The 25,445-nt window shown below is 50.0% G+C and overlaps 11 protein-coding genes across 11 annotated transcripts; 4 read left to right on the top strand and 7 right to left on the bottom strand.

Moving 5' to 3' along the window:
* Positions 1-924: 924 nt before the first annotated feature.
* On the bottom strand, positions 925-2,463 carry HO133_008744 (uncharacterized protein; the record flags this gene model as incomplete). The annotated part of the gene is made up of 4 exons (XM_037299608.1): positions 925-1,201; positions 1,500-2,217; positions 2,265-2,313; positions 2,383-2,463. The coding sequence occupies 4 exons, from the start codon at positions 2,461-2,463 to the stop codon at positions 925-927; spliced, it is 1,125 nt and encodes a 374-aa protein (XP_037155609.1).
* Positions 2,464-3,263: 800 nt separating this feature from the next.
* On the bottom strand, positions 3,264-3,626 carry HO133_008743 (uncharacterized protein; the record flags this gene model as incomplete). Its single annotated transcript, XM_037299607.1, has 3 exons — positions 3,264-3,341; positions 3,406-3,525; positions 3,588-3,626. 3 exons carry the CDS (start codon positions 3,624-3,626, stop codon positions 3,264-3,266), a joined length of 237 nt encoding a protein of 78 aa, XP_037155608.1.
* A 1,948-nt stretch (positions 3,627-5,574) lies between these two features.
* On the top strand, positions 5,575-6,791 carry HO133_008742 (uncharacterized protein; the record flags this gene model as incomplete). Its single annotated transcript, XM_037299606.1, has 4 exons — positions 5,575-5,647; positions 5,707-5,883; positions 5,932-6,658; positions 6,707-6,791. The coding sequence occupies 4 exons, from the start codon at positions 5,575-5,577 to the stop codon at positions 6,789-6,791; spliced, it is 1,062 nt and encodes a 353-aa protein (XP_037155607.1).
* A 206-nt stretch (positions 6,792-6,997) lies between these two features.
* HO133_008741 (uncharacterized protein) lies at positions 6,998-7,894 on the bottom strand (the record flags this gene model as incomplete). Its single annotated transcript, XM_037299605.1, has 2 exons — positions 6,998-7,805; positions 7,872-7,894. The coding sequence occupies 2 exons, from the start codon at positions 7,892-7,894 to the stop codon at positions 6,998-7,000; spliced, it is 831 nt and encodes a 276-aa protein (XP_037155606.1).
* A 265-nt stretch (positions 7,895-8,159) lies between these two features.
* On the top strand, positions 8,160-9,023 carry HO133_008740 (uncharacterized protein; the record flags this gene model as incomplete). The annotated part of the gene is made up of 2 exons (XM_037299604.1): positions 8,160-8,229; positions 8,332-9,023. The coding sequence occupies 2 exons, from the start codon at positions 8,160-8,162 to the stop codon at positions 9,021-9,023; spliced, it is 762 nt and encodes a 253-aa protein (XP_037155605.1).
* Positions 9,024-9,579: 556 nt separating this feature from the next.
* Positions 9,580-11,681, bottom strand: HO133_008739 (uncharacterized protein; the record flags this gene model as incomplete). The annotated part of the gene is made up of 4 exons (XM_037299603.1): positions 9,580-10,766; positions 10,815-11,148; positions 11,237-11,410; positions 11,541-11,681. 4 exons carry the CDS (start codon positions 11,679-11,681, stop codon positions 9,580-9,582), a joined length of 1,836 nt encoding a protein of 611 aa, XP_037155604.1.
* Positions 11,682-13,284: 1,603 nt separating this feature from the next.
* Positions 13,285-13,755, top strand: HO133_008738 (uncharacterized protein; the record flags this gene model as incomplete). The annotated part of the gene is made up of 3 exons (XM_037299602.1): positions 13,285-13,350; positions 13,416-13,435; positions 13,578-13,755. 3 exons carry the CDS (start codon positions 13,285-13,287, stop codon positions 13,753-13,755), a joined length of 264 nt encoding a protein of 87 aa, XP_037155603.1.
* A 432-nt stretch (positions 13,756-14,187) lies between these two features.
* On the bottom strand, positions 14,188-18,318 carry HO133_008737 (uncharacterized protein; the record flags this gene model as incomplete). Its single annotated transcript, XM_037299601.1, has 2 exons — positions 14,188-15,331; positions 15,641-18,318. 2 exons carry the CDS (start codon positions 18,316-18,318, stop codon positions 14,188-14,190), a joined length of 3,822 nt encoding a protein of 1,273 aa, XP_037155602.1.
* A 918-nt stretch (positions 18,319-19,236) lies between these two features.
* Positions 19,237-20,145, top strand: HO133_008736 (uncharacterized protein; the record flags this gene model as incomplete). Its single annotated transcript, XM_037299600.1, has 4 exons — positions 19,237-19,362; positions 19,467-19,604; positions 19,673-19,891; positions 19,957-20,145. 4 exons carry the CDS (start codon positions 19,237-19,239, stop codon positions 20,143-20,145), a joined length of 672 nt encoding a protein of 223 aa, XP_037155601.1.
* Positions 20,146-20,466: 321 nt separating this feature from the next.
* Positions 20,467-23,985, bottom strand: HO133_008735 (uncharacterized protein; the record flags this gene model as incomplete). Its single annotated transcript, XM_037299599.1, has 4 exons — positions 20,467-21,817; positions 21,864-23,674; positions 23,731-23,864; positions 23,922-23,985. The coding sequence occupies 4 exons, from the start codon at positions 23,983-23,985 to the stop codon at positions 20,467-20,469; spliced, it is 3,360 nt and encodes a 1,119-aa protein (XP_037155600.1).
* A 590-nt stretch (positions 23,986-24,575) lies between these two features.
* On the bottom strand, positions 24,576-25,372 carry HO133_008734 (uncharacterized protein; the record flags this gene model as incomplete). Its single annotated transcript, XM_037299598.1, has 4 exons — positions 24,576-24,719; positions 24,782-25,233; positions 25,302-25,320; positions 25,370-25,372. 4 exons carry the CDS (start codon positions 25,370-25,372, stop codon positions 24,576-24,578), a joined length of 618 nt encoding a protein of 205 aa, XP_037155599.1.
* Positions 25,373-25,445: the final 73 nt, after the last annotated feature.

Raw genomic sequence — 25,445 nt, 5'->3', positions numbered from 1 at the left:
TCCCCTCCACTCCACTTCACTCTCCCTCGCAAATCACACTATTAACGAAACGATTGAGTGTCAGATCATGGTCTCGATAACAGTCAACAGGAATCAAAACATCAGTCGACGGGGTCTCCTAAGTACCCAGGTAGTCGTTGCTTCAAACTCTGTTCACCCTTTCCTGCATATCCTTCTTCGCCAATATGTGGAGAGGGCGGCTAATGTCTCGTCCGTAGCACAACAAGTGAAAGGGAAAGTATCGAATACTTCTACACTACTTTACTTTACTAGTACTATATCCAGACCCGAGGTACCACCAGTACTTCCGTCCATACACCGACAGTCCAGAGTTCGATGGAAATGCTTCTTTCTGAAGTGTGAAGAGAAGCGTGGACATCGAAGTCTAGGCCCTGACCAGTGACCGGATTCTCTGCCCGATGTCAACCGCTTTTATAACTTTATAAGCAAAAGGGACCAAATTCGCCGCTCTATCGAAGCTATGCCTCTTGCAGTTAAAATCTGATGTCATCGAGTGAGATCTTGACAGCCCAACATGACTGATCCTTGCCTCTTACGACATCCCGAATCTTAAACCCGATCCACTAATGGTCGCACTTGGATTTTACTTAAGCAGCGTGAAAAATAAGTTGAGACTAAGGTACCTTAAGTACCTACCTACCTTACTGACCAAGCACGCGCATACAGTAGGTACTACCGTATCCTATCACCCCTTCTTCCACCAACCTCTTTCCAACTTCCTGCGCTGCGTAGCAGTGACTTGAGAGTGACTTGCAGTGACTTGGCTGTGCAGCTGCCACATTGACTGGAGCTGCACCTCCAAATAACCTCTTTTCGCATCCTCGGCATCATGCAGGCGCAGTAGTGTCAAGCCTGGACCTGGTCTTCGCTGAATCTGACTCAGGTCGCTTACATCCATGGAAATCATTCCTCCTTCTGATAACTCCTTCCTATCATGTCGACCCTTTCGGCCTCATAAGGCGGGTTCGGCCTCGTAACTACCTTAGGAGAGGCTCCTCCCGAGTCGCCCACTGGCACGGCCATCTCTCTTGTAGGGATAGCGCGCGGAACGAGATTTCTCCGTCCCACTGCATCTGTCAGTATCATTGTTTTAACGTCGAGCCGTGCAGAAGTCACTGTATTTCCTAGCTGATACCGTTGGACGCCCAGTTCTTTCGGTGCGCGAATACGGTTCACTATTCTTCATCCTATGAGTCTTGTAAGCAATATTTGATCTTGTGAACGAGACGACCGAGGAAAGCCATATCAGTCTTACTAAAGTCTTTGAGACGTGCTTAGGCTACACCAGACAAGAAATGAAGGAAAGGAGCAATGCCCGGTCCCTTTGATGAAACGCACATAGCTGACATGTGACTCCGCTTTCCTCGTGCTATGCTGTTACCCGAAGGAAAAAACAAATCTAGACTTTGAATGTATTTCAAACATGTTCACAGATTGTTCACCTTGAACGCGAGCGTTTCCGCCTCGGTGATTCAGACCTTGTTCCTGCATGCAAGCCATCACTCGTCCGTCCCCTCTGTTCTACCTCGTTTCGCACCCCTGCAGTGCTCAGTTGCGGGGACGGTTTCCTGTCCCTGCCTAGCCCCGCCATAACCCTCTCCGCAGCACTTGCTCTTTTTCCCTTTGTCACCACCAACCCACTTGGTTGTCCTGGAGTGTCAGCGGCGACGAAATCGATGCTCTCGCGTTGAAGTTTGACTCTCTCTTCTCCCTTCTTCTTGGAAAGACCATGCTGGGCTTCTGCCAGCTCTTCCTTGTAGGCCCATGTAGGAAATTCCGCTGGATTCCACAGCTCGCGGGGCAATGTGGTTGTGTATTGCCGCTCGCCACTCACACCGGCGAAGTCCATCAATTTAGGTAGTAAGCTTGGGTTTTTGAGGGCCGAAGAGGATGCGAGCTTGGTGTTAAAATGAACGCCTTGCTTCTTTAGTTCAAGAAAATGAGAAAACTTGTGGTTCGCGCCTGGTGTGGGCGAGGCAAGAGGCGACTGGGGGATATCAAGGTTGGGTTTGGTAGGCAACGTCAGACTACGGATCGTTGCGCGATGGAGCGCATAAGGTGAAGAAGAGGCGGAAAGAGCGCTGCTCTCTGGGGTCACCTTTTGAGGCGGAGGTCCAAGAACGGTTCCGTTGGGTCGCGCGGGGTGGAGAGCTTCATCTTCTGCTGGGACCGCAGTTGGCTCATTCCTTGTATTATCTGCTAGAGTCAGCGCCAACAACAAATTATAGCGCATGCCCGCTCACTCGGTGGTCTTTGGCCTCCTGATACTGATAAGTCCGACTGGGTGGGTGTCTAAGGTCTATCCAGTCAGTTATAGTAACCGACAAATAGTCGAATATGGGCAGGTGGGGATACCCGTACTTGGGACTTCGACTGCATTCGCCCGCTCTCATCGACGGAGTCCTCCTCATCACTGCTTCCATAGCCCACGAGGCCAGTCATTGTAACAAGGTCAGAGATGGAACCTCAGAGTGTCTACTGGAAAGGTACAAAGTTTGTACGGCTAAATTACCGCTAGATTACCGCTAGCTACTGTAATAAATCTAGCTGCATTTATTCATACACGGCATAGTCCACCATGTCTTGAGATCGAAACGCATGTAGACACATTTCATCCCTTGTAGGAATGAGTGGAGTTCATGCGGATTGTTCAGTTAAAGTAATATGCTATATGTAGTCTCAACCACCACGCTCACGGTAGGTTTCAGGCCACTCGAAGGATTCTCTACCCACGAATTATGAAGATCTTTGAGAGTGCTCGAGTATGACTGGTAGGACAAGATACATTTTCGCTATAAATTATGAAGGATCTGCCGTTGCGAAGAGCATAGCCGCCACTCATTGTCCGATACTGAGGTTGCCTGAATGAAGTTTATCGTCCTGCGATCGCTCCACAAAAGTAATCGTCGCCGTCTGGATAGTTGATATTGATGGTGTGTATGGGTAACCCTGTACGTTAGAAGTAGCCTTTTCGGTGGTAAGAGATCGATGCTGATTGATGATTGTTAATTGGTTGCCACCAGCCCGGCTCAATGACTACCCACCACGAAAAGGTGAACAAAGTATGGAGTTTATTGGTAAAGAAAGTAAGAAGTTTGTTTTAGCGGATAACAAGAAGTAAATGCAGGCGTGTCGATTTGTGAGCTTTACTGATGAGAGGCCGTAGGAATTCCTGATGCAGAGGTCTCGACGGTGTCCACTGGGTGCGATCTATCTGAGCAATATTCTGTCGAGGAGGCTGCTCACGTCGTCAAGTGCACGCTTTTGCTTGGAACAGGGTTCTCCGGCAGGCCAGCAGGATCCATGCCAGCTCCCAGACTCTGCAAGCGACCTGTTAGCATCTAGAATTCTAGTGTAAGGTATCGCGAAACTAGGTCTGCTTACCAGTTTCAGGGCCTTGTTTGGGCTGGGCGATAGCTTCGGCGACTGCTTCTGCTGCGCGCTTGAGTTTGGAGCAGGGTTCTCCTGCTTCCCAGCAGAACCCGTGCGTGCTCCCGGAAACTGCTACATGACGTGTTAGCTTGTAAACATCTATAGTAGGGCATGAGGGATGTCAGTCAGCTTACGAGTTGTAGCAGGAGGGGGTGGAGATTTTCCGCAAGCATCGAGAGCTTCACGCTTGGCTTTCGAGCAGGGCGCTCCAGGGGCGTGACATGGATGAGCTTCTGGATCGGCAGCTGCAAAGGCTTCGGCGGTAGCTTCTGCGAGAGCGAGAGCATCACGTTTGGCTTTCGAGCACGGCTCACCAGCGAGGTAACAGAATCCGTGACAGCTCTGGGCATCAGCTATGGCTTCAGCGGCGGCCTCGGCAGCACGCTTCAGCTTGGAGCATGGTTGGTCGTCCCGGTAACAGTGTCCGTGCCAGTTCTGTGCTTCGGGCGCCGGATTTGCGACTGCAGCACCTTCAACGGAGGCGAATGTGAGGAGTGTAGTCAGGATAATGCTAGTGAACTTCATGGTGATCACTGTTGGTGGTTGGAATTGATGTATGCTTGTTGTAAGATGTTGAAGTGAGTGACTGTGGTCTGAAGAAGATGTCTGAAGATCGATGTTGAAGGGAATATGGAAAGAGAGTGTATAACGAAAGAAGATTCCAGGATGTCGAGAGCAAGTAAGAGATCTTTATAGGGCGCAGACAAGGGACTCAAGACGTTAGAACTGTCAATAAGGGTTGTCTGGTGAAGGATTGTCAATAAAGAAAAGCACTTCTCGAAAGGATATCCGCAGACCAAATTGTGCAGAATCAACTGTCAATAGGATATACAAAGGCCTGCTGGTTTGTCAATAAGAATTTCGAGTTGTTGATGACGACAGAGAGGATAAGAATAACAATAGCACAGGTGTACTTTGCACCGGGCTCATGACGGCGACAAGATTTCCGAGTCTATTTTACTGGTCGCGGGGGAAGTCTGCGACCTTTTACTATCGCCATTAGAGCAGAAAGGTCCGGGACTTGGAATGACCTCGACTTCCAAAGGACTCCCCCCAGAAAGCATGGTCTCGGAGTGCGTTTCAAGGAGGACCATGGTGGGCTTGTCCATAGAATGCGGGGCTGTCAACCTAGGCGGTTCCTTGCTCGCTGCCCGTATCCCTTCATGTCGGAGACGAGGTGGCATGAAAGGCCTCTGGTTGGGTTATTGATACCCTAATCCGGTAAGGTCGTGTGTCAAGCGCTAAACTCGTTTAGACCAAAAAACAAAGCGACCACGTAAAATGATGATAACGGCGTAAGGTTCCTTGGCTCTGAAGAACCATCTATCGCGGCCAATCATGATTCTTTATTGTTGGATACGAGGCCGGCCCGAGAGACCAAGGGGCCAAAGATTTGGTCAAGACGGAGAGCAGGACTCAGAAAGACGGATACCACCATACTTTGGCGGAAGACTGAACATGGAAGGAGAGACGCGCAAGGGGCTACTCCCAAGGGACCATGAAATGAAAGACGTAGGATACGAGACCGGGAATAGACAACGTAAGTTGAGCGGGTCGAATGGTGAACATTTCCTTTGGCAGGTAAGTGATTCTCTAGTGACTCGTGTCACATCAAGCCAGCGTGAGAGACAGGTGCCAAAATACATCAGGTTGGCATGAATATTGTCTATGGATGTACGGTAACACGGTAAATCAACAAGTTGAGCGTGGATGTAATCGCAATCATAAGAGATTGGCAGTACGAAACCATGCTTGAGTATTGTTCAATAATGATTATGAGAAGATTCAACGAATCAAGTCCTCTGCTAGCGCGTTCTGAAAGCTTGGCATCAACTACTTTAAAGTACCATTCCGAGCAAAACTCCCCTCCGCTCGTATATCCATCCGCCTTTCCTAGGTCAGCAATCACAATGCTGTCTCAAGCTCCTATAAGATTGCCAAAGGTATGGGTGAGGTCCACCTCAAGCTTCTTAGTATAAGCTGCTAATCACCGCGTTGGCTCATTAGTCCCTCTTCCAAGGCCTCAAGGCTTCATCAACATGGCGCGCAGCCCCACCAACTGCAAGGAGTACAGCCCTCCGGAACGCAAGCATTCATCATTGACTGACCTCTCCACCAGCTATGGCTACAGTGCAGTCCGATATCTTCAAGCCAACCAAATTTGGTGGGAAATACACAACGACACTCATACCTGGTGAGCAATTGAGCTTCATTCCTCGTTCCAACTTTGAGGCCGCTTACACGAGAACGCAGGCGATGGTATTGGTGCTGAGGTTGCTGAATCCGTCAAGACTATCTTCAAGGCCGATAACGTACCGATTGAGTGGGAGCAGATCGACGTCACTGGAGTTGAGTCTGGAGATAAGCATTCTGAGGAGCTGTTCCGGGAGTCAATCGCTTCCTTGAAGAGGAATAAACTAGGTCTCAAAGGTACGAAATTTCGTTTGCATGGAAGAGGCTATATTGAGACCTTGTCAGGTATCTTACACACTCCTGTCGAGAGGTCTGGCCACCAGTCTTTCAACGTTGCACTGCGACAAGAACTCGACATCTATGCGTCTATTGTCCTCATTAAAAACATTCCTGGCTACAAAACTCGGCACGATAATGTGGATCTGTGTATAATTCGAGAGAACACTGAAGGCGAATACTCAGGTCTGGAGCATCAATCTGTTTCAGGTGTCGTCGAATCTCTCAAAATTATCACAAGAGCGAAATCGGAGCGGATCGCCAAATTCGCTTTCAGCTTCGCCCTTGCTAACCACAGGCAGAAGGTGACATGCATACACAAGGCGAACATCATGAAGCTTGCCGACGGTCTTTTCAGAGATACATTTCATCAAGTTGCCCAGGATTACCCAACGTTGACGGTCAATGACATGATAGTCGACAACGCCTCAATGCAGGCTGTTTCCAGACCTCAACAGTTTGATGTCATGGTTATGCCAAATCTTTACGGTGGCATCCTATCGAACGTAGGTGCTGCGCTTGTTGGAGGCCCAGGTATTGTGCCGGGCTGCAACATGGGTCGTGACGTCGCAGTATTCGAGCCAGGATGTCGACATGTTGGCCTGGATATCAAGGGGAAGGATCAGGCTAATCCTACAGCGATGCTCTTGTCCGGTTCAATGCTTCTTCGCCATCTAGGCCTTGATGAACACGCGAATCGTATATCGAAAGCCGTCTATGACGTGATCAAAGAAGGGTAAGGTCTTCTCTACAATCGGCCTACAAATGCTGATATGCATGATAGCAAAACGAGAACTCGAGACATGGGTGGCAACAGCACCACCCACGATTTCACAAGGTCTGTCCTGGACCAAATGGAAACGGCCTGAACTCTGCAAAGACGGATGTACATAGTACTGAATACCAGGAGAGAAGAGTTGAAAATTGGAATGAGTACAGTGCGTTTGATGACTGCTTTCAGCTATGCCAACAGCTATCACTATCAACGAAGAACATGGGTCATAGGTGCAAAGCTTCCACCATCTCTGCCCAAAGCGCCATGCTAAACATCGAGTAATTCGAAAACTTCAAGGCGTCACCAAGCAATCCTTCTCCTCCTTCCACTGAATTTTGAGTTGGTTTTCACAATCTTCCCTTTCCTCTCCATCTGCTCCTTTTTCCTCAAGATCCACTGTTTACTTCCTTTTGTTACCACATTCTCTTTTCTTTTCCTTTCCTGGTTGGTTTTCCCTCTTTCCACAACATCTACCCCGTCCATGCGCTCGACCACTCCCTCAATGGCCCCACCCCCAACACTCAAAACCAAATAGACCTTGGCATTCTTCGTCGCAGCTCCATCCTCCAGCAGTCCCGCTCCAAAACCCGCCTTGATGGCCGCCGCGCTGACCATATCCCTCTGCGCCCCGTTCTTCGGGTAGAACTGGCACACCGCCTTGCCGCCTCTTCTTAAACTTGCATACAGACCGTTGAAGAAGCGCGTAAGTCGAGCTTGAGGGCTGGTATCACTGCTTTCGGCGTTGCACAGCCACTGGACGGCGCTGATACTGATAGCTGCGTCGAAAGTACCTGCCCTGAACGGCACGCCCTGCCCAATATCGGCGAGGAGGAGGTCGCCCTCGACGTCTCGTTGCAAAGCAATATCAAGCATGGAAGCGGAGATATCCATGCCGACCCAGATATGAGGACCGCCGTCCGATGGTGGCACTGAGGAAAGGATTTCGCCGGAGAGGCCAGAACCACAGCCTATGTCGAGGACCAGGGATGGAGAAGGCAGGGAGAGGAGCTCGAGGGCGCGGTTGGTCATTTCAACCTGCACATTCTGTATGCGGGAGGATGTAGTGTACTTGCGGGACTCGGAATCATTGTAGAAGAGGTCGGGAGGGCTAGCAGATGGTCAGCAGGGCAAAGGCGGGGTGGAGGAATTGGTTGTAGGGTAGGGCTTTTCATACAGTGTGTCTTCTGGACGAGACATGGTGGGAGCGGCTTATTGTCACCCTCATGTCAGATGTGTAGCAGTGGGAGACTGACGAGGGAGCGCTGAGTGTCCAAAATATCACAATGGGTAATTCAATCGAAGCTTACAAGTGACTAGAGTAGAGATTGGAGAAGAAGGACGGACAAACTTTTCTTTTTGCCGAGCGTCCAAAAGAGCCAAGAGCGGAGCGAGCTGTCATGGCTCCGCATTCCCAAGCTTCAACAACCTTGGCGTTCATGGACACGTTGCCCATCATCCCGACATGTGGATACTCCCTCTTGTCGGTTATACAGGAGTGTTGCTCGGCTTTGGCTTCCTTACCCTCGCCATAGGTATATACAATGGCCCCTACATGATCATCCTCTTCCTCTTCCTCTTCCTCTTCCCCCATCAACCGACCGTGGCAAACCCAAGCTAAACCTCTTCATTCACAGCCAGCGGACTTTATTACCTTTCCGAACTGGTAGAAGAGCACACCGTCTTCGCCCGCAAACTCCTCACGCGCCTCATCTACGCCATCATCGCCATCCAGACCCTCCTGACCCTGATCGACCGCTTCCCCCTTCTCCTCTCCCTCGTGAGCATAGCCAGCCATGGCGTCTACATGGGCAACCTGCGCCATTTCCCCATTGTCAAACTGACCGATCCCGTCTTCATCCTTTCCTGCGGCAAGCTGCCCCGAGACCCGCGGCCCCTGTCCGAGTGCGTCGAATTGACGGAATACATAGTCCTCGTCCTCGCCAACCACTTCCTCTGGTTCCGCCACTTCTCTACTCCCCCGTCGCCCTCTTCATCGTCTCGCTATCCATCATCCATCTACGACCGTCCCGAGATGCCCACCTTCACCGAAATCGCGTCCTACTTCGGTATCTGTGTCTGGCTAGTCCCGTTCGCCCTCTTCGTCTCGCTAAGCGCGGGTGAGAACGTGCTCCCGAGTATGGGCAGTGAGTACGCCACTGGGGGCAGTCTAGGCACAAGCGAAGGGAGCTTGGGCGGCGGTGGCGATGGGAGAACCAGGAGGAAAAAGGGGTTGGTGAAAGCTGCGGTCGATTGGGTCGTTGAGTGGGTTGGAGAGACTGGAGGATTACGGGGACTTTGGAGGGGAGACAAAATCAGGAAATTCTAGCGGCTGAAATGTCTCTCTGTAGTTCTATCACACCTCCATTCGTCAAGGCAAAAGCGAGAGCGGACAACGTCGACCCGTGATCTTTTCTCACGGTACCGTTAATATTTGGAAGCCGTGCGACGATTTGTTGACATGGCGCTTGAATTCAGTCACATCTGAGTGAGCAGTCCCTACATTCAATTCGTGACTTCATAAAAAGTATGGGTATCTAGACTATGTACACATGAATATGACCCAGTGACTAATAATCCGATTTTTCATTGGCACGCTTTGGACTTGAGCGTCTTGACCTGCTTGATGAGTGAGCGCTGCAGCGTTCGCTAGTGCAAACTGCTTTCTGTGATGCAGCTCCGGATCAGCTGGGGTGCTAAAAGCTCGTGCAAACAAGTAAGACTATCGATGAATCGACTCGGGTTCCAAAGTGCTATACACCTGGAGCTGCCGCTTGCCTTGAATGTGCCATAAGCGGGCCGAAGCAATGAGCTGTCAAGACAGCATCGTGATCTTGTTGAGATCGTCAGTGCCGTTATGATCGCAGATGAGTTCGTAGAGGCAGTCAATGTGGTCGTGGAGTTCCGCGTTCACGTCCAACAATTCGTCCAGCATAAGCAAGGACCGCGAGTGGATCCGCATCGTGAGGAAATGGTTCATGAGTGTCATCACGTAAGAGGGAGGGGAAGGATGGTAAATTGGGATGATGCGGAGGGTGCCGAGGTTCGGGAGGACCTTGTGGGATCGGTGGAGTAGCCACCCCTTGCTCATGCTCAAGACTTAAATCGCGAAGTGAATTCCTCTTCCGCGAGGTATCTTGAAGATCGAATAGGTTAGCCAGTTTACCGCCGCTGTCGGGTCGTGGCAACGGATGTTGGCCAAATGAGATGTTGTATGGTAGTGGGAGTTGAAGAGACTCGAACTTCATACCTGTGGATGAGGATGAATTGAATGGAGACTGTGCAGGCTGATCCGGAGCGAACGATGATGCTGTCCGGCTAGCAAGTGGTTGCAGAGTTGGTCGAGCGGCTGGTTCAGCGTACGACGAACCCTTACTGCTCGGATTCGAGCCGAGTGGTGGGAGAGACAATGCAGATTTCCTTTCTCCGTCAAACGAGGCAGGCGAGTAGAGCGATGAAGCAGCAGTGCCAGTACTCAACAACGTGGAACCTATCGACGATTTGGATGAATCTGATGGAACATCCTGAGGTTGTGTAGGAACACGAGCGGACCGCCGTGGACTTTCAAGCGGGCTCCTTCGACCTCCGGACCTTCTTGGTTCAATGAACGGTCCTGAACCATGTCCTTGCAATTTCCGCGCTTCCCTGCTCTCGAGTGCCACGATGCGGGTATAGCTCTGGTCTGGCCCTGAGGATGTCATCGCCATTCGTTCATCCTGTCTTTCAGCGGAAGGCCGACCCTGGGCAGAGGTATGAAACAGTTGGCTAGTCGAAGACTCTCTGCGAGCCGACGGTGTGGACGGCGACGCGGACAACGGCGACGTATTGCCGAGCGGAGTAAGGGATGACAGACCTCCACGTCGTACAGCTGCCCCGGAAGTAACACTTGTCGGTGATGGAAGTCCACTAGTGGCTGAATAGAGGCCCCCTGAACTCACGGATCCGACTCTCCGGTGCATGAGATCGCTACTGCCAGACAAAGACTCTATGCCATCAAGCTGGCATTCCGCACTCCCACTGCTAGTTGTACTCTCCTGGGTTTCTTCTGGGGTGAGCTTTGGCCGTTTCCCACCTTGTCACGAGTTAGCTTTCGCGAAGTGACTGGGACATTTACATATACCCGAATTCGTAGCGTGCTTGGCTTTAAATTCCGCCAAGTACTGCTGGTACACTCTATAGGACCTGGTGGTTTTATAATCCGCCATTTCGGCATGGTATTTCTCCTTCGCCGCGGAGGCCTCAGATTCATATGGCTCCTTCTCTTCTGCCGAAACATCTTGCCAGCGCTCACCTACTCTTTTGGCAATGGCCGTGAACGACAGATTTTCGGGTTTCAGTTCTTCTCGTATCTCTGATGCTATCAGTAACATCTCGTGGGGCCTTGATTGATGACGCTCACTATTCGAGAATATGACGTAGGCAGATGGTGGTCTTTCAGGCGCATTCTCATCGGTCTGCGGAGATTCGAAAAAGATTTAGCCAAATACCGGGCAAAGTGGGATAAGGCGCAACATCTCCACGCCAAAAAGGAAAGGCCTATACCTTGGGGTGACGCCGATATTTTCTTTTGCCCCCTGCGCCTGTAGCGTCCTGGCCGTCTGTCCTGCTCTCATCTCCTCCATTACTCTGACGATGATCGCGATGGCCTGATCTGAAGGACGAATGCAATTGCTCCATAGTCACACCCTGCGTCTGGGCTATCTCTCTTTGCAATACCTGAATCACCGTTAGCTCGATACTGGCGAAAGACGCCCTCTAACATGAGCGCTGATTCGACGGTTGCTGACCCGGCGATGTCCAAGCTTTACCCCCAAAGTATCCCTAAAAACACCTGTTAGCCAGGCACTTTCAGGTAGAGGGAGCGATCGTACAAATCTGATTCGGTAATGTCCAGGACGGTTTCCCAAGTCTCAAAGCCTTCTTCGCTAAATCTCTCGACATATTGGGCAAGACCCAGTCGAGACAAAACAGGGTGGAGGTCAGTCATCAACGCTCCGAGCCGTAGAGTTATTAGGATCTAATGTCCGACTTGTTTGTTCAAGAGATGTAGGCCGCAGGTGTCCCGTGAACTGCTTGGCTCTTGTATCCACACTCTTTGTATTGGGTCCTTAACAGAACGTCTGGTTGTGGGTTGTTTGAAGTCGTGATAGCCCCAACATCCCCAATGTCCAGCTGTAGGTGGGAAGTGCCCAGTGTGTGAAATGTAATTATGGGTAAGATGAGCATTGAACCGGGCAGAAGGGTTTGATGCAGGCCATGGTATATGGATTGACTATAGGTATGAGTTCCACTGAATGGGACTGGAGGTCGTACGTTGGAAGATGATGGAGGGGCAAACGGGGGTGCAGCCAGGGAGTAAGTGGGTTGAGAATGGGGAGGGGGGAGGGGGGAGGTGTCAAGGCCCAGCGCTGACGTTGCGGACTCGAAGGATGGAAGGGTAAATGGTGGATGAAGAGCAATGATGTGTGCAGATTAGCATCAGGTTGTTGAGACTGATCAAAGGGAAGAGAGAGTGAGGGAAGGTGGAAGGATGGGGATGGGAAGGGAATGACGATGAATTGATAATGTCCATGCACAGATTGGAGGCAAAAGAGTGGAAAGTGGAAAGGGGAAAGTGGAAAATGGAAAATGGAAATAAGAATGCGGAGAAATGATAGGGATAATGATTGTGCATGAGACAGCAGCTTCATCTAGCAAATGCCTGGCGCATCGATGATTTGATCGTAGATCTACTATTTGCCCTACATAAGGTAAGGTAGTAAGGTAGTAGTAATATATTGCGGAAGAAAAGCTAACGATTAGGCCGGGAGATAAAATAATAAAATATTAATAATAAAAGAGAGGAAAGGGAAGGTCAGGGAAAAAAGGTCATACTCAGCAAGTCATTGGCTGTATATTCCTTGATTCTGTCTGGCCCCTTGGACCCTTGGACCCTCGGACCCTGATTTGTTCTGGAATGTCGGGCTGTTGACTAGTTGGCATCACAATTTGCAACGTCCATCGCTTTGCATCGTCGATTTCCCATTCTCGATCCACTCACCACTCATCAGTTAGTACGTACTCTTGCCTTTACCCCACAATCGGAATTGATATCGAGCAATCGGAATTCACAATTCTCATAAGACGATTCCTATCCATCTCCGATACCCGATTCCGAATACCCGCCCTTTTCCAACATCTGGAGCGCTGATGCAACAGACATTATTTGGCCAGGAACCTAGACACATGAAGCTCGTCCACCTCTTCATGCGCATGCGAGCCGGTCCTGGCGCAGGCTTTGATGAGAAAGTCGAGGAGAGTGTCGGAGAGGCATGCCATTTCATCAATTTGCATTATTATTATTAGGTATTATTATTATTATTATTGAGCATCGCGAATTCGCTACCTACCAACCTTTACCTAAGGTCCTCACCCTATGAATCGGTCGCATCGGCTTTAAGTGCTTAGATCGGGATTTTAGATTAGATTGATCAAGGTACTCACTCACGTCACCGTCATACCTTCGAGTACAAAGTGGAGTACCTTACTCTACAAACATCAGAGTGCTAGAATCTTTTACTCTCCTCGCTGACCACGCGAAAAAAATAGCCATGCCTCCTATCAGTCGCCCTCCGGCGTCTCCGGGCGATGCTGATGCTGATGCTGATCTTGCGCGAGTATGGCATATCTCATTTCTTGCTCCATCCTATCTCTGCTTACCAACCTCTTCACCGTACTTTAGGCTTTCCAAGAACTAGCAAAGTATGCTTCTTCCCCGCGATCAAGTCCCGTGGTGGCTATCGTCTGCAATCCGGACCACAATAATAAGTGGTCACCATCTGCATCCCGCTATCATTCGCACCACAATGCCAATCCAGCTGATCGGTGAATCGGTCGGCGCTAGGGGCGAGAGAACAGCTTCAGCAATGGAGACACAGCTCACAGCTCTGGAGCGCAAGATTGACGAGTTGCTTGCTACGGTCGCCAGCGCCGATGACCGGGGCGCAGAAGTAGACCGAGCAAGCACCGAGACAATAGGCAATGTTACCGGTGCAGGCGAGGATCAGTCCGAGAGGAAGTAAGAGACACGCCATGTTCGATCAGACTCCAGCTCGAGTCCGCAATCTTTCACAATGTGATACACCCAGTCGATCGAGGGATCCAGGCATCAGACCGCACATTTTTGCCCAGTATGATATTAGCATAGAAGGGACTTTGTTCTAGGTCACGGAAAGGGCCCACTGCTAAGCCTCGAGGGGTACTACGCTCTAAAGTCTTCTACGTACAAGTGAGGACGACAGTGTATTTACAACTATTCACCTGTATATGCAGTCATCATGGACAGACAATAAGGGTATTTGGCTCTTCAATCAAACACGTAGTATTCATCCAGGATCCCTTTGGCCAGCACCGCTGTCTGCCACTCACAGCTTCAATCCTCTGCATACCTCGATGCTCTTCCTTTTCACCTCGGTCCCAGCATTCATCATGCCAGCACTTACACCAAGCTCGGATCAGATAAGAATCGCTGCGTAACGGCTGGATCCGATGGCGCTTTCAGTGCGCAGTATAAAAGGGCCAGAGCCAACACGCTTGCGTGGGATCTGGAATGATTGGGTTTGTGCGCGGCGTGGGGAAGAATTTGGTGTTTGGTTTCCGTGTTGAAATGACGACGCAGATGGCTTAGGAGGCGAAGTGACCGGGCTAAAGCCGAGCAGCTGCGTCTGCTGAGTAGTTGATCGGTGAAGGGAACTTGCCGTACTTGACGTGGAAGTTGACTGTTGTGCCGTCAACTGAGGGTGTGATGACAGCGCATTTGCGAATGGGCCTAGGTGGCTGGGGTGGTTTCCAGAAGTAGAAGCTCTGGCCAGAGACTGGGGCCTGTTGCTGTGATCGTAAAGTGGAGCTGGATTCGCGGCTTCCTTGTTATCGATAACATCTCTGACTTGATTCCTCAGAAGAGCTTCGCCGGCTGATTTACGACGTTGAGACCAGGCGTGGCTCTGGGTTTCCCAAAGGTTGTCCTTGGCTGGTAAGGCCTCGTCGCTTTCATCAGTCACAGGGTTGGATGCTTTTCTTGATCTCTCAACGGTCTTGGGGCTCTTCCTTTCGAGCGATCCGTTACTCCAGAGATCTGGAACTTCCTTGCTGCCCTTCCTCTTACGCGGTGTAGCATTTGTACCTGACTCAGGGGGGTAAGGAGCCGCCCTTCGCCCTTCATGTTCCCGGGAGGTAGGGTTTGGCACCGGTCCTTCGATTATCATACTATGGGGACGAGACCTTATGATTTCCGCTTCCCGTTGCTTGACCTGTGACGCCGAAGGAAGCGCTGGCACCGGTGGTGCATCCATGGTGATGCCGTGAGGTCCAACTGATTTTCCTGGAATTCCCCCACGGTCGTTGAACGATTCAGGCCTGTGCGCCCCTACTACCGAGAAGCTTTGACTCCTTCGACGGCCCAGGGCCCATTTCAGCTCGTGCGCCTTGATATCCACTGCAGCCGAGGCTGGTACCGCGTCCGTAAACATGCTTCGAGGACGCACTCTCGCGCCAACCAAGGATTTTGGTCTTGGCATAGCAGTACTAATCTGATGGGGATGCCAATTGCTGGCATTTTGCGATGGGTTGGGGAACATCGATGTTGCGATGTCATACGGGCTATTACTATATCAAGTTTCGGAGTCAGCATCCCTTTCTCAAGGTAAAAGTACGGGTTGTGGGACAATCCAAAGACTCGAACTGGGCTTCTTGCTCTCAGAACTGTCTTTCTGGGGTGAAAACTCGCATTACAAGACCACTCCAGTGTCAGACTAGGCTTCCTAGTCGCAAAGCGATATCTTTTCGAGAGTAGAGACCCTGTTTGTGAGACAATCCCAGGGGTTCATATGGGCTTTTTACTCCAGAAACATGCTTTGCGACCCAAATGCTGGTCTCAATTAGGGAGAAACAGCTACAAAACGTACATACCCCAAAGATTCGGTCACAGTTCCGAAGTCTGCGATCGCTACCAGTGTGTCCTGGCGGCAATGGCCCTCGGATGATTTCGCTCTTGTTCTAGAAACAGAGCGAGAGCGAGTGGACCTCTGCTTATTCTCGTCTTTTCTAATTTGCCTTTGGAGGTCCTTTCTGTCTTTCTGCAATCTTCTTTCCAATTCTTTTTCTTCTTTCAGAAGCCTTTTCTCCGTTTCCTTCTCTTCTTTAGCCAGCTTCTTCTGCTCCTTCCTTCCTCTGCCACCGCCAAATTCAGACCAGCTAGGGGATCTTACCAGATCCGAAGGACCCCATTCATCTTCGACAACATTCGTACTGGCTCGAGGTTTAGAGGAAGCTGTCGAAAATGGTCCAAAAGGTTCAGAGGCCGCTTCAAGAGCATTTGGGGGGGACGGAAACCGAACCGGCGTGTTATGAGCCTGGACCGGAGACGAGGTTCTATCTGCAGTTGTATGCTGCGAGCTTGGAAATGTATGTTCAAGAAGGGGGAATTGGCTGAGCCTGTTTGCGTGCCTCGCGGCAATGAGTGAAGGTATACGAGGTATGTTCGCATCGGTAAGCTCGTGGTATCCTGTGATGAGATTCACGGGCGGAGGCTGTGACTTCGGTCTTTGTTTCTGGAGCTTGCGTATTGGATTCCGATGAAAGGAAGATCGAGCGGAAGATCTGACAGTCTCAACGGCCTGAGGTGGGGGTGAAGCAGAGACCTTGATAGAAGGAATTGGATTATCCCCCGTTCTAAAGCAAGCTTGATCAGCAGGAGCCCCTGTCAATGAAGCATACGAACAGTATCCGCTGTCTGTTTGAGGCTTTTCTGAAGAGGTGCTGTATCTCGAAGGCTGAGAGGACGGGACGGAGAGAGGTTCGGGTCTCCACGTCGATGAGATGTTACCATTTACAGTGAGTTTTCGAAGGGCGTCTTCCCTTGAGCTGCTGTTATTACCAGCATGCTGCACCTCAGCATCGTTGATGAATGACCTCCACGTTTCCTTTGCGGGATGCTGTAAATGTGATTCGATACCCCTCTTATCTTCAAGCGGTGGGTAAGAGAACGGACCGCCGTCAAGTTCTGCAATATATTCATCTGCTATATCTGAGGCGCCGTTTGGGGGATTTTCCCCAAAACAAGAGCACTCGTCGGGCGTCCTCCCCTCAACAAGACGGGCTTTGGATGACCTCCCCTCAAAAGGGAATGAATCGCTTGATGTTTCCCCCTTGAAGCGCACAAGTTCGTCGGGTGTTTCGGTTTTGGAAGGGAAAGATTCATTTCGTATTTCCCCCTTGACACGACAAGTTTTGATTGACCCCATCTCAAGGGGAAAAGATTCTTTCGATGTTTCCCTTTCGAAGTGCTCAATTTCATCGCGTGATTCATTTTCAAAAGAGAAAGAGTTGTTAGGTGTTTCCCTTTCAAGAGGAAAAAGACTGCTGGGTTTCGTTGCTTCAGCAGGGCAGGCTTTGGATGATCCCATTTTGAAAGGATATGATTCATTCGATGACCCATCCGCCAAGCGAAGTATGTCGCTGGGTGTCTCCCTTCTAAAACGAGCTGACTGATCGGTTGCCCCCCTGTCAGAACAAGCCACTTGATCGGCCGATTCCCTTGAGAAAGGAAAAGATTCATTCGATGTTTCCCTCTCGAAAGGTGAAGACTTTTCGGGGCTGCTTGTGACTCGACTCTCATATTTCAAGGGACTCCCACCACCAGAGGGTAGAGGTGTGGCATGGTCCCCGTCCCCAGTCACACTTCCTTCAGATGCTGTGTAGTATTCGTCGTGCGTTTTGGCCTCGGGTGTTGCTGAGCGACATGCCAAGTCTAGGGGATGATCCCCCGGTACCGGCGAACTAGCTCCATTTGTAACCCTTAATGTGCCCAATTGCAGTCCTCCTAGTTGAGAATATTGAAGATCGGAAGGGGTACGTCTACCATCTTCACCCATGTTCAATGTTGCAAGATGAGAGAGAGGTGAAGACTCGGGACGCAAAGGGTCGTAATAGTACTCGTGATCTGTTGATGGCTTGGGAGGCTTCCGCAGTATATCGCTGGCATTCCTAGTGGCTATGCCTGGTGTATAAAGTGATTTCCTACGGAGTGGAGCCATGACTGAGTCAACGTGCCTATCCTCGTCGACCGGCGTAGAGACGTGGTTCTGGGCCGCTAGGCTATCATGGTAGGCTCTTTGTTTGATCTGGTCCGCGATCATGGCCGCCTCTTCGGGGTCCATTCCTTGTGACTCTGTCGAGCATGTGGAAAGTAGCCGTGAACTTGAGGAGGTTGAAAGGCGTGTTGCCGATGCTTTGGCACTCTGGAGCGGCATAATCGATGAGCCTGTGCGTGATAACCGATTTTTGACGTCGCGCGCTGCGACTGCGATTCCAGTCTGCGCCTCTTCATCATCTGACGAAGTCTGTACGGCATCATGACTCGAGCCATACAGGTAAGCTCTAATTCTGCCCCGGGATTTGCTTCGGCTTCTACGTTCGCCGTGCGAGTTCACGATGACCGCATCTCTACCGAAATAGTCCTGATCAGAGGAGTTGTGAGGTGACGATGGCGTAGTAGGCTGTTCACTAAGGACAGTGGAGGAAGACTTATTCGTCCGAGGCTTAGACAGCCGTCGGGGGCCGACATGAACGTTTGATGAGTCCTCCATGGGGAACGTTTCTTCCGAAGTGGATAAATTTCCTCGGGCGAATATGCGAAAAAGACTAGATGCTGGGAAGGTATATGTTTTTCAAATTAAGGACCGACGATTCAATTAAGGACCGAGAAGAAGCCCAATCGACAATTGCATGACACGCTAAAACATGGACGCAAAGAAGGGTTGGCAGGAAGAAATGAGAAGGCTGGGACAGGCCCGTCGACTATCTCATTGGCGCCGGAAGTCTGGCTACGGTGCGGACCTCCTTACCGACGAATATGTGAGGAAGTAGTTAGAAGAAGGTGAGAATGAGATAATGAATGAAGACGAGGGAAGACGAGGAAAGTGGATGAACGATGAGAGCCATGGCAGAGCAACGGGCGATTGATTACGCAGGTAAACAGGATTGATTTCAAGCCACGGATGAATTCACACTACCAAAGTTCACCATACCATCTATGGGCAAGTGGCTGCAGCTATCCCCTGCTTTTTCTTAGCTTACTTTCAGCCATGCGATTTTTACCCGGCCATCTGCAGATGATCGACATGATCGGCCGACTCAGCCACGGCTGAACCAGTCGTGCATGCGAGCTGTTCAGCCACCGCTAACGCTACTGTACTGTTTATAACTAAGCGAGCGAAAACTATCACATCTCTCCTCCTCGCTTCTTAGATACGCACGATACGGTACCAATTGCAATCATACAACCATACAATCATACAAGCAAGCGCACGGAACAAGTCTCACCTGACCAAGGCGAATCGCAAACCAGCATCATTTGCACCAGTGGTGAGATTTCGCATGCGGTATTTGCGTTTTTTCTGCATGGCAGGCTGTCTTGATTTCAGGACATAGAGAAGACTACATTAAAAACCAGGTTCCAGTGCACATACAAGGCCTCATTTTGCCTATCAAATAGTAACGCTGACATGTCGCTCAATCGGCCAGAGGAGGCCGGCTTCATATCAAGAAAAGCCTTCGATGAAGCCTGTCAGGCGTTGGCGCTTTGTTCAGGTTTATGGTCCAGCGATATGAGCTTGGAGACTCGTAGACATGTAAGATCCCCTTGATCAGTTCAAAACTCTCTTCTTTCTTATGCCGGATAATTGAGCATAGAGGCAAGTTCTGCGTCTTTTCTCCTATGCTCACATGCGTCTAGGGAGAACACCAATACCTCAAGATAATACGTCTTCTAAGCACCAATGTTAACCCACCAGCACCATCAGATTCGGCCAAGCTCTTCTCCGCTGCGCAAGATTCTCATGAATCTAGCAATATCGAGGAAGAAGACGAGGACGTGAGCTCAGCGTTCCTTTTCTTAATCTTACAATCCAAAGTTTCAAAAATCCTGATCTTTAGATAAAGGTCGCCATCTACCATTCTCCCCCGTCGCTCACAGTCTCATCAGTAGAGTATCACATTCTACCGTCAACAAGCTACCGGGTCCCCGTCCTCTACTTCTTTCTCCACAATCTGCCACCTTCGATATTACAGAGTATAGATTTTGTTTACGAAAAGCTAGTACCAAAGCACCTTCAATCCGGAGTGAGAAATGCGGGTGTTATGGGGGGTATTAGTATGACTGTAAGTAGCCTCAAGGGGTCTGCCCCGGGCGTCTGAAAAGGGGCTAATCGGTCGAACAATTTCAGAATCACCCATTAACAGACATTCCATGCTTTTGGGTGCACCCCTGCAACTCGGCCGAAGCTATGCAAAATATCTTGGGTGGTATCAAGGGAGAAGTCAGTCCTGTAAAGTATATGATATTGTGGATCGGGATAGTGGGTAGTGTTGTCGGCCTGAGCTTGCCTAAGGAGATATTTTCCGCCAGACCGTAAATTGACTGCAAACACACGAGACAGATCAACAACTCCTGCCATGGTGCTATCTCGTAGCAAGACAAGCTGAATCTCAACATATGTCCCATGTATCAAACCTCAAGCACATATTCATTTCTATTGTAACCATTAGATATTATTAAAGCCCGACTGTAGTGCAGCTTTACTATCCAGGGAGAGCTAGCTACCTCTGCTATGTAACAGTAACGGTATCGAGGAAATCGCCACCCAGACCGTCGGTTATTATCCTTCCCACTCATAATCAAACAGAAGCCCAAGCTAGACTACAAAGCTAGCTCCACTAGCGTTCTTCTGCTCCTTTCATTGCCCAGGTCTGACCGCCAGACGGCCTCCCACGCTGCCTCTTTTCTGCAGCTTCGCTTGACTATCCTTGCCACCCTCTATGGCAGTCGGGCCGACGCCACTGTTTCTGTTTATGTTCGGCAGAGCAGTGAGCGTGTCTACGCCTTTGCCAGCCTTTTGGTCAATGTACAGCTGTGCGTTCGGAGAAAGTGGAAATGCGGGCAGGGTAGACGGGATGATGGCACCGTTCTGAACCAGCAATTCGGCAACAGGGAAAGCAACGATTGTTTTCTGACTACCAGATGGCGTCTTGGCGTTAGGTGAGGTAACAGGTGTAGGGAGGGCGGACCCCGCTGGAGCAGCTGGATCAGCGGCTGCGAGAGCGAGAAAGATGGAGTGCGTATTTCGGGAGCGGTCGGTGGCGTTCGGGTTTGCACGCAGCGCTAGAGCGTAGAGAACACCCTGAATGTCGTTCTTTTTGACGGAAGCCAGAAGCGTTTCGTCTGAAGTGGAATAACGAGACTGGGCATTTGAGCCTATGGGGTTTATGTATGCTCTATCAGCGTATTTGGCAGTGATAAAGCGGAGACGCTGCTCACGCGTTGCTTGTGCTGAGGGTTTCTGGTTGGGGTCGAGAGTAGCTTCCCACACCATATTAGAGATACGATTGCCGATTTGGAGCAAGACTTCGACAATGTCGGTACTGAACGATGTTGTGTCAAGAGTTAGGGAGCGGACTTTAGATATGTGAGTGCCGAGGGAGCGGTGAATGCCGCTGCATTCAATGCACAGCACGATGCCTAGGTTGATAGAGACCCACTCAGTTTTGGATTCAGAGTTGCAGTCAGCGCACCAGCGATTGCCTTGATCATTGCCTCGCACTATCTGAAGGAGTTTCGAGGGGTCATCTTCAAAGCTGTTGCTATCCGTACGGACATAGGTCGGTCGTGCGCCAACGGTGCGGTGCCTATACACGCTATTGGCGGCACTTGCGTTGGAAGGTGATTGATGGTGATGATGTCCAGAGTACGATGAGCTTTTCCCCGTAAGTATAGAACCAATATTTCGATGAGCGGTCCTCTCCTCTATTGTTGAAGGAGTAAAAGGTTGAGGTTGATTTCTGCCCTCGACGGCATTCTGTAGGGCGTTGTTCAAGGCATTTATCCAATTATTCATGTCTTCTTCTGACGTTGCTTGATAGACACGCTTGAATTGTGGCGTTATGACTTCGAAGCAAAACCTCCGTTCTGCGCTGCGGGATTCTCGAACCGACGCCATCCGCAAATCGATCGGCTCCATGTGAAGATCGAGCCTTTGTTTCCAATTGCTGTACTCGGACAATTTGCCCTGATCGAGTACGATCCAGAACCTGATACATTAGTATCTGACCAAGGTACGCTTGAGAGTTTACATACTTGTGCCATGCTTGTTTATTAAGGCCTTTGGGATCGACGTGGGAACCCGGTCTGCTTAGAGCCCAAAGTAACCCTTCTTTCTTGTGCTGAACCCTGTCTGGTCCGACAGCACCATTATGATCCCTTTCTTCAAGGTCACGGAAACCTTTGAACTTGTCGGGACTCACTACGGGAACACCACTGCTAGGTCGACTGCTGGGCGTGGAAGGAACACCGTGAGTGGAGTTTCGTGCAGACAAAGTTGAACCATGTTGTGACGCGGTCGAAGAAGAATAGTGAAGACCATTCCGACCATTACTATCAGCTCGCGAGAGCTCAGATTCCTGGGCGGAGGTCCCATTGGCAATGGACTGAATGGGTAAGATGTTAGATGCATCGGCCTCAGGCTCGACGTATGTCTTAGTGTTCATCTCCAGAATTCTTCGCTTTTCTTCCCTTTCAGTGCGCTGAATCTTATACTCTTTGTCGGCTTCCTTTACCTCATGGATCAACACCTCTAATTGAGGAGTCATCTCTCCAATTTTCTTTGCAGTCGACAGAAAACTCTTCGATTGTGTCTCTGCATATTTCGTTAATTGAGAGAGGACTTCTTGTTCTTTCCTGCCACCATGCAAATCTTGCATGAAAGACGAATAGTCAAATCGTTTGAGCTCAAAATTTCTTCTCTTAGTTTGATACTTGGAGTCACTTTCGTTTCGCTTCTTCTCCTTTAACGAGTCTTGACGTTGGCCAAGATAGCGACTGACATACGCATAATAGTCCTTGCTCTCATCTTCAAAATCCTTCTTCTTGGCTTCTGCCTGCTTGATATCAATGTTATATATCTTCGAGAGAGGGTCGATGATGAGTTTCTGCAAATGCACTGTGTTCTGCTTTTCATACTGAAGGATTTGGCTGGCAATCTTCTCGAAGTAGTGCTCGAGTGCTGGCTGGATGGCATTTGCATTTGACGCCGATGCTTCTCGAAGTGCTTCCATGAACGCAGATACCGCAGCATTGCATTCGACCTGAGCTGCCTGAGCTGCTTCGGCTTTACGCAAAACCTTCTTCATCCTTGTTCGCATGTTCCCAGTCTTTTGTTCCAGGGCTTTCATCGTGGCTCGAAATAAGGGTCCGTCTTCAACGGCGCTCATGTCTTCACTGGGCCGCGGACATGAAACTCCGACTACCACTGGATCTTTGGTCGAAACCTGTGGAACGCCTAAACTGATCTCTCCAGGTTCGATGATGGGTGATGGTGGCCCTATGTCCGTATGATCTGACTCACTTGGCGCAGATATCATAGATTGTGACGATGGGAGTCGGAGTCGAGGAGGTACATTTAGTTCGAAGTATGGCGAGGGTGTTTGGGGACCAGTGAACGTTTTTGGTGTGTTCTGTACCCAGAAGCTGAACAATGCAAGGGCTTGAAGCTTGTGGGCCCTCTGATCGTATTCAGAGAAGCTGCAAGCATTACGCCAACCTCCTCCTCGATCTTCGGTCGTTTTAGGGGGGCGCCATTTCCATGACCACTCAAACTTTGCAGACGGGCTACCACCCGTTGAATAGTCGCCGACCAGCTCCACGTTGGCATTTTTGTGAAGGTTTGGGTCTGCATGAAATTCTCTAATGACTAGATTGTCAAGATCCTTGTTGTTTGATGCGAAGGCGAAGGTGAGGCCATTAATAAATGTATCAATCCCTCCTGAAACCCCCGGCAGGCTGCTTTGACTTTGACGGATCACGAAGGTGAAGTTGAATATGAGCTCGTCGTCGTTGTTTAGGCGGAACAAGAATGACGGTACAGGCAATGTAGGAGACGATTCAGGGTCCTAAAAGAAAGACCTGGTCAACCTGCTGTTTCCCTTGCAGTAGGTATTCCTATTACCTGTATGTACTCCACAAGGCTTTCGTCGCCATAGTCCTTCCTGGCAATGATCCTAGTTGCCGGGTATACATTGGGAACAACATTGAGCAGGATCTTTCCCTTAGAATTTGTGACCGTGAGGGATGCGATAGATACTGTTATTCAGACTTTAGTCAAGACAGGAGAAGGGCGTCGTGAGTTTGGGCACTTACGGCGACTTTGGTCTCGAAGGACAAATGCCCCACCGTCTTCGGTTCGACTACTGACATTCCCCATACTCCAAGGAATAGAGTCAAGACTGCGGTTAGCCGAGACCTGGCGCTTTTACTCCCGTTCGAGACCTCGAGCGACTTATGCGATTATTTGTAAGGTATCATCCTTTAGCATATTTGGATGTTGATTGATGTTCGTGCAGCGGAGACGACGGCGGCGTTATCGGGTTCGCTGGATAAATCCCGTGGTAATGGCGATGCATGAGCAGTCCCCCATTCGTTAGGTGATACAGTATACAGGACTACAAGCCAACAAGTATGGGCGTCGTTCTGATGCATCAGTTTGAGACACCAGCATTCGCGAGCGCCAAGACTTAAGATAGATGTCAGGAACTCTCGAAACGTGGGGAATATCCTAGCGCCGAGCCTTATCACCTTAAACGGTATTCTCCAACCATCTGGTCCAATAACGCTCCTAGCAATATGGAGAAATGATAGAATAAAGGTCTGCTGATTTTTGTAAAAATTCGAGACATATCACATTGTACACAACTCTCGCATAAGTGCAGGACTTTGGTTGTCAATCATCGCTATGCATGCTCAAAGGTCTCTATGCCGCCCTCCATCGCCATGCGCCTGAGACTTGATTTCCCCCTAATCTTGTCTGCCTTTCAACAGCCTCTTCGTAACTTTGTCCTTCTCAATGATGTAGACATGTGCACCCCATCCCGACAACGCGTCTCGGTCCACCGCGTTAAGTAAAGCCTGGGATATGGTTTCGAACAGATCTTCCGGCTCCTACCAAGTTCAAGTGCTGTCAGCAATGCTCTCCATGCGGCAGAATTTAAGCTCCCCCATACCAGATCTGGCTCCCACAATCCCTCACACGTTCCAAAGAGCTGATCACTAGCCGTCCCCGAAACAATAAAGTCCTTCGCGAAATCTATACACCCAATGCTATCAAAGCCGCAGATGAAAGGCTTTCCAGTCTTGTGGTTTATGCCAGCGATCACCGGGCTGACAAAGTAAGGTCCAAATCTTTTCTCGTACAGACTCGTTGAAACCAGATTCGCCATAGTCTGCGGAGATATTTGACGCTCTTCACGTAGTCTGTACATGTTGACTTTGTAGCGGAAAAGATCGGAGACGGTAGATACATCGGTGGCTAGACCCGTGAGACCGAGATAGACGTCGCCGTATGAGAAGATCTTTGGGAAGTTGTTGGAGACTGTGAGTGACTGAAGACCGAGGCGGAGGTCACAAGCTATCGCAACGCAGTCTTTGCCGACCATGGCCACACAAGCACCGCCATCTAGATGGCAGTTTCAGCAAGATGATACAAAGACGACGCCTCGTCCATTGGGGGCTATAGCAGCTTACTGATGGCGAAGGGCGAGCTCTGATGAAATGGTTAGCCAAATTGACTCAACCGAGCTATTGAGACTTACCATCTTCAACAAAGCACTATAAAGTTGTTCTCCTCTCAATGGATGCCCAGGGACAGTAATCTTAAAGCCGTGGCTG

This window comes from Letharia lupina, assembly GCF_014066315.1.
Source record: "Letharia lupina isolate WasteWater1 chromosome Unknown contig_5, whole genome shotgun sequence".
Classification (NCBI taxonomy): Eukaryota; Fungi; Ascomycota; class Lecanoromycetes; order Lecanorales; family Parmeliaceae; genus Letharia; species Letharia lupina.
Note: the sequence above shows the minus strand (reverse complement) of the source record. Positions and strands in the feature narration are given on the sequence as shown.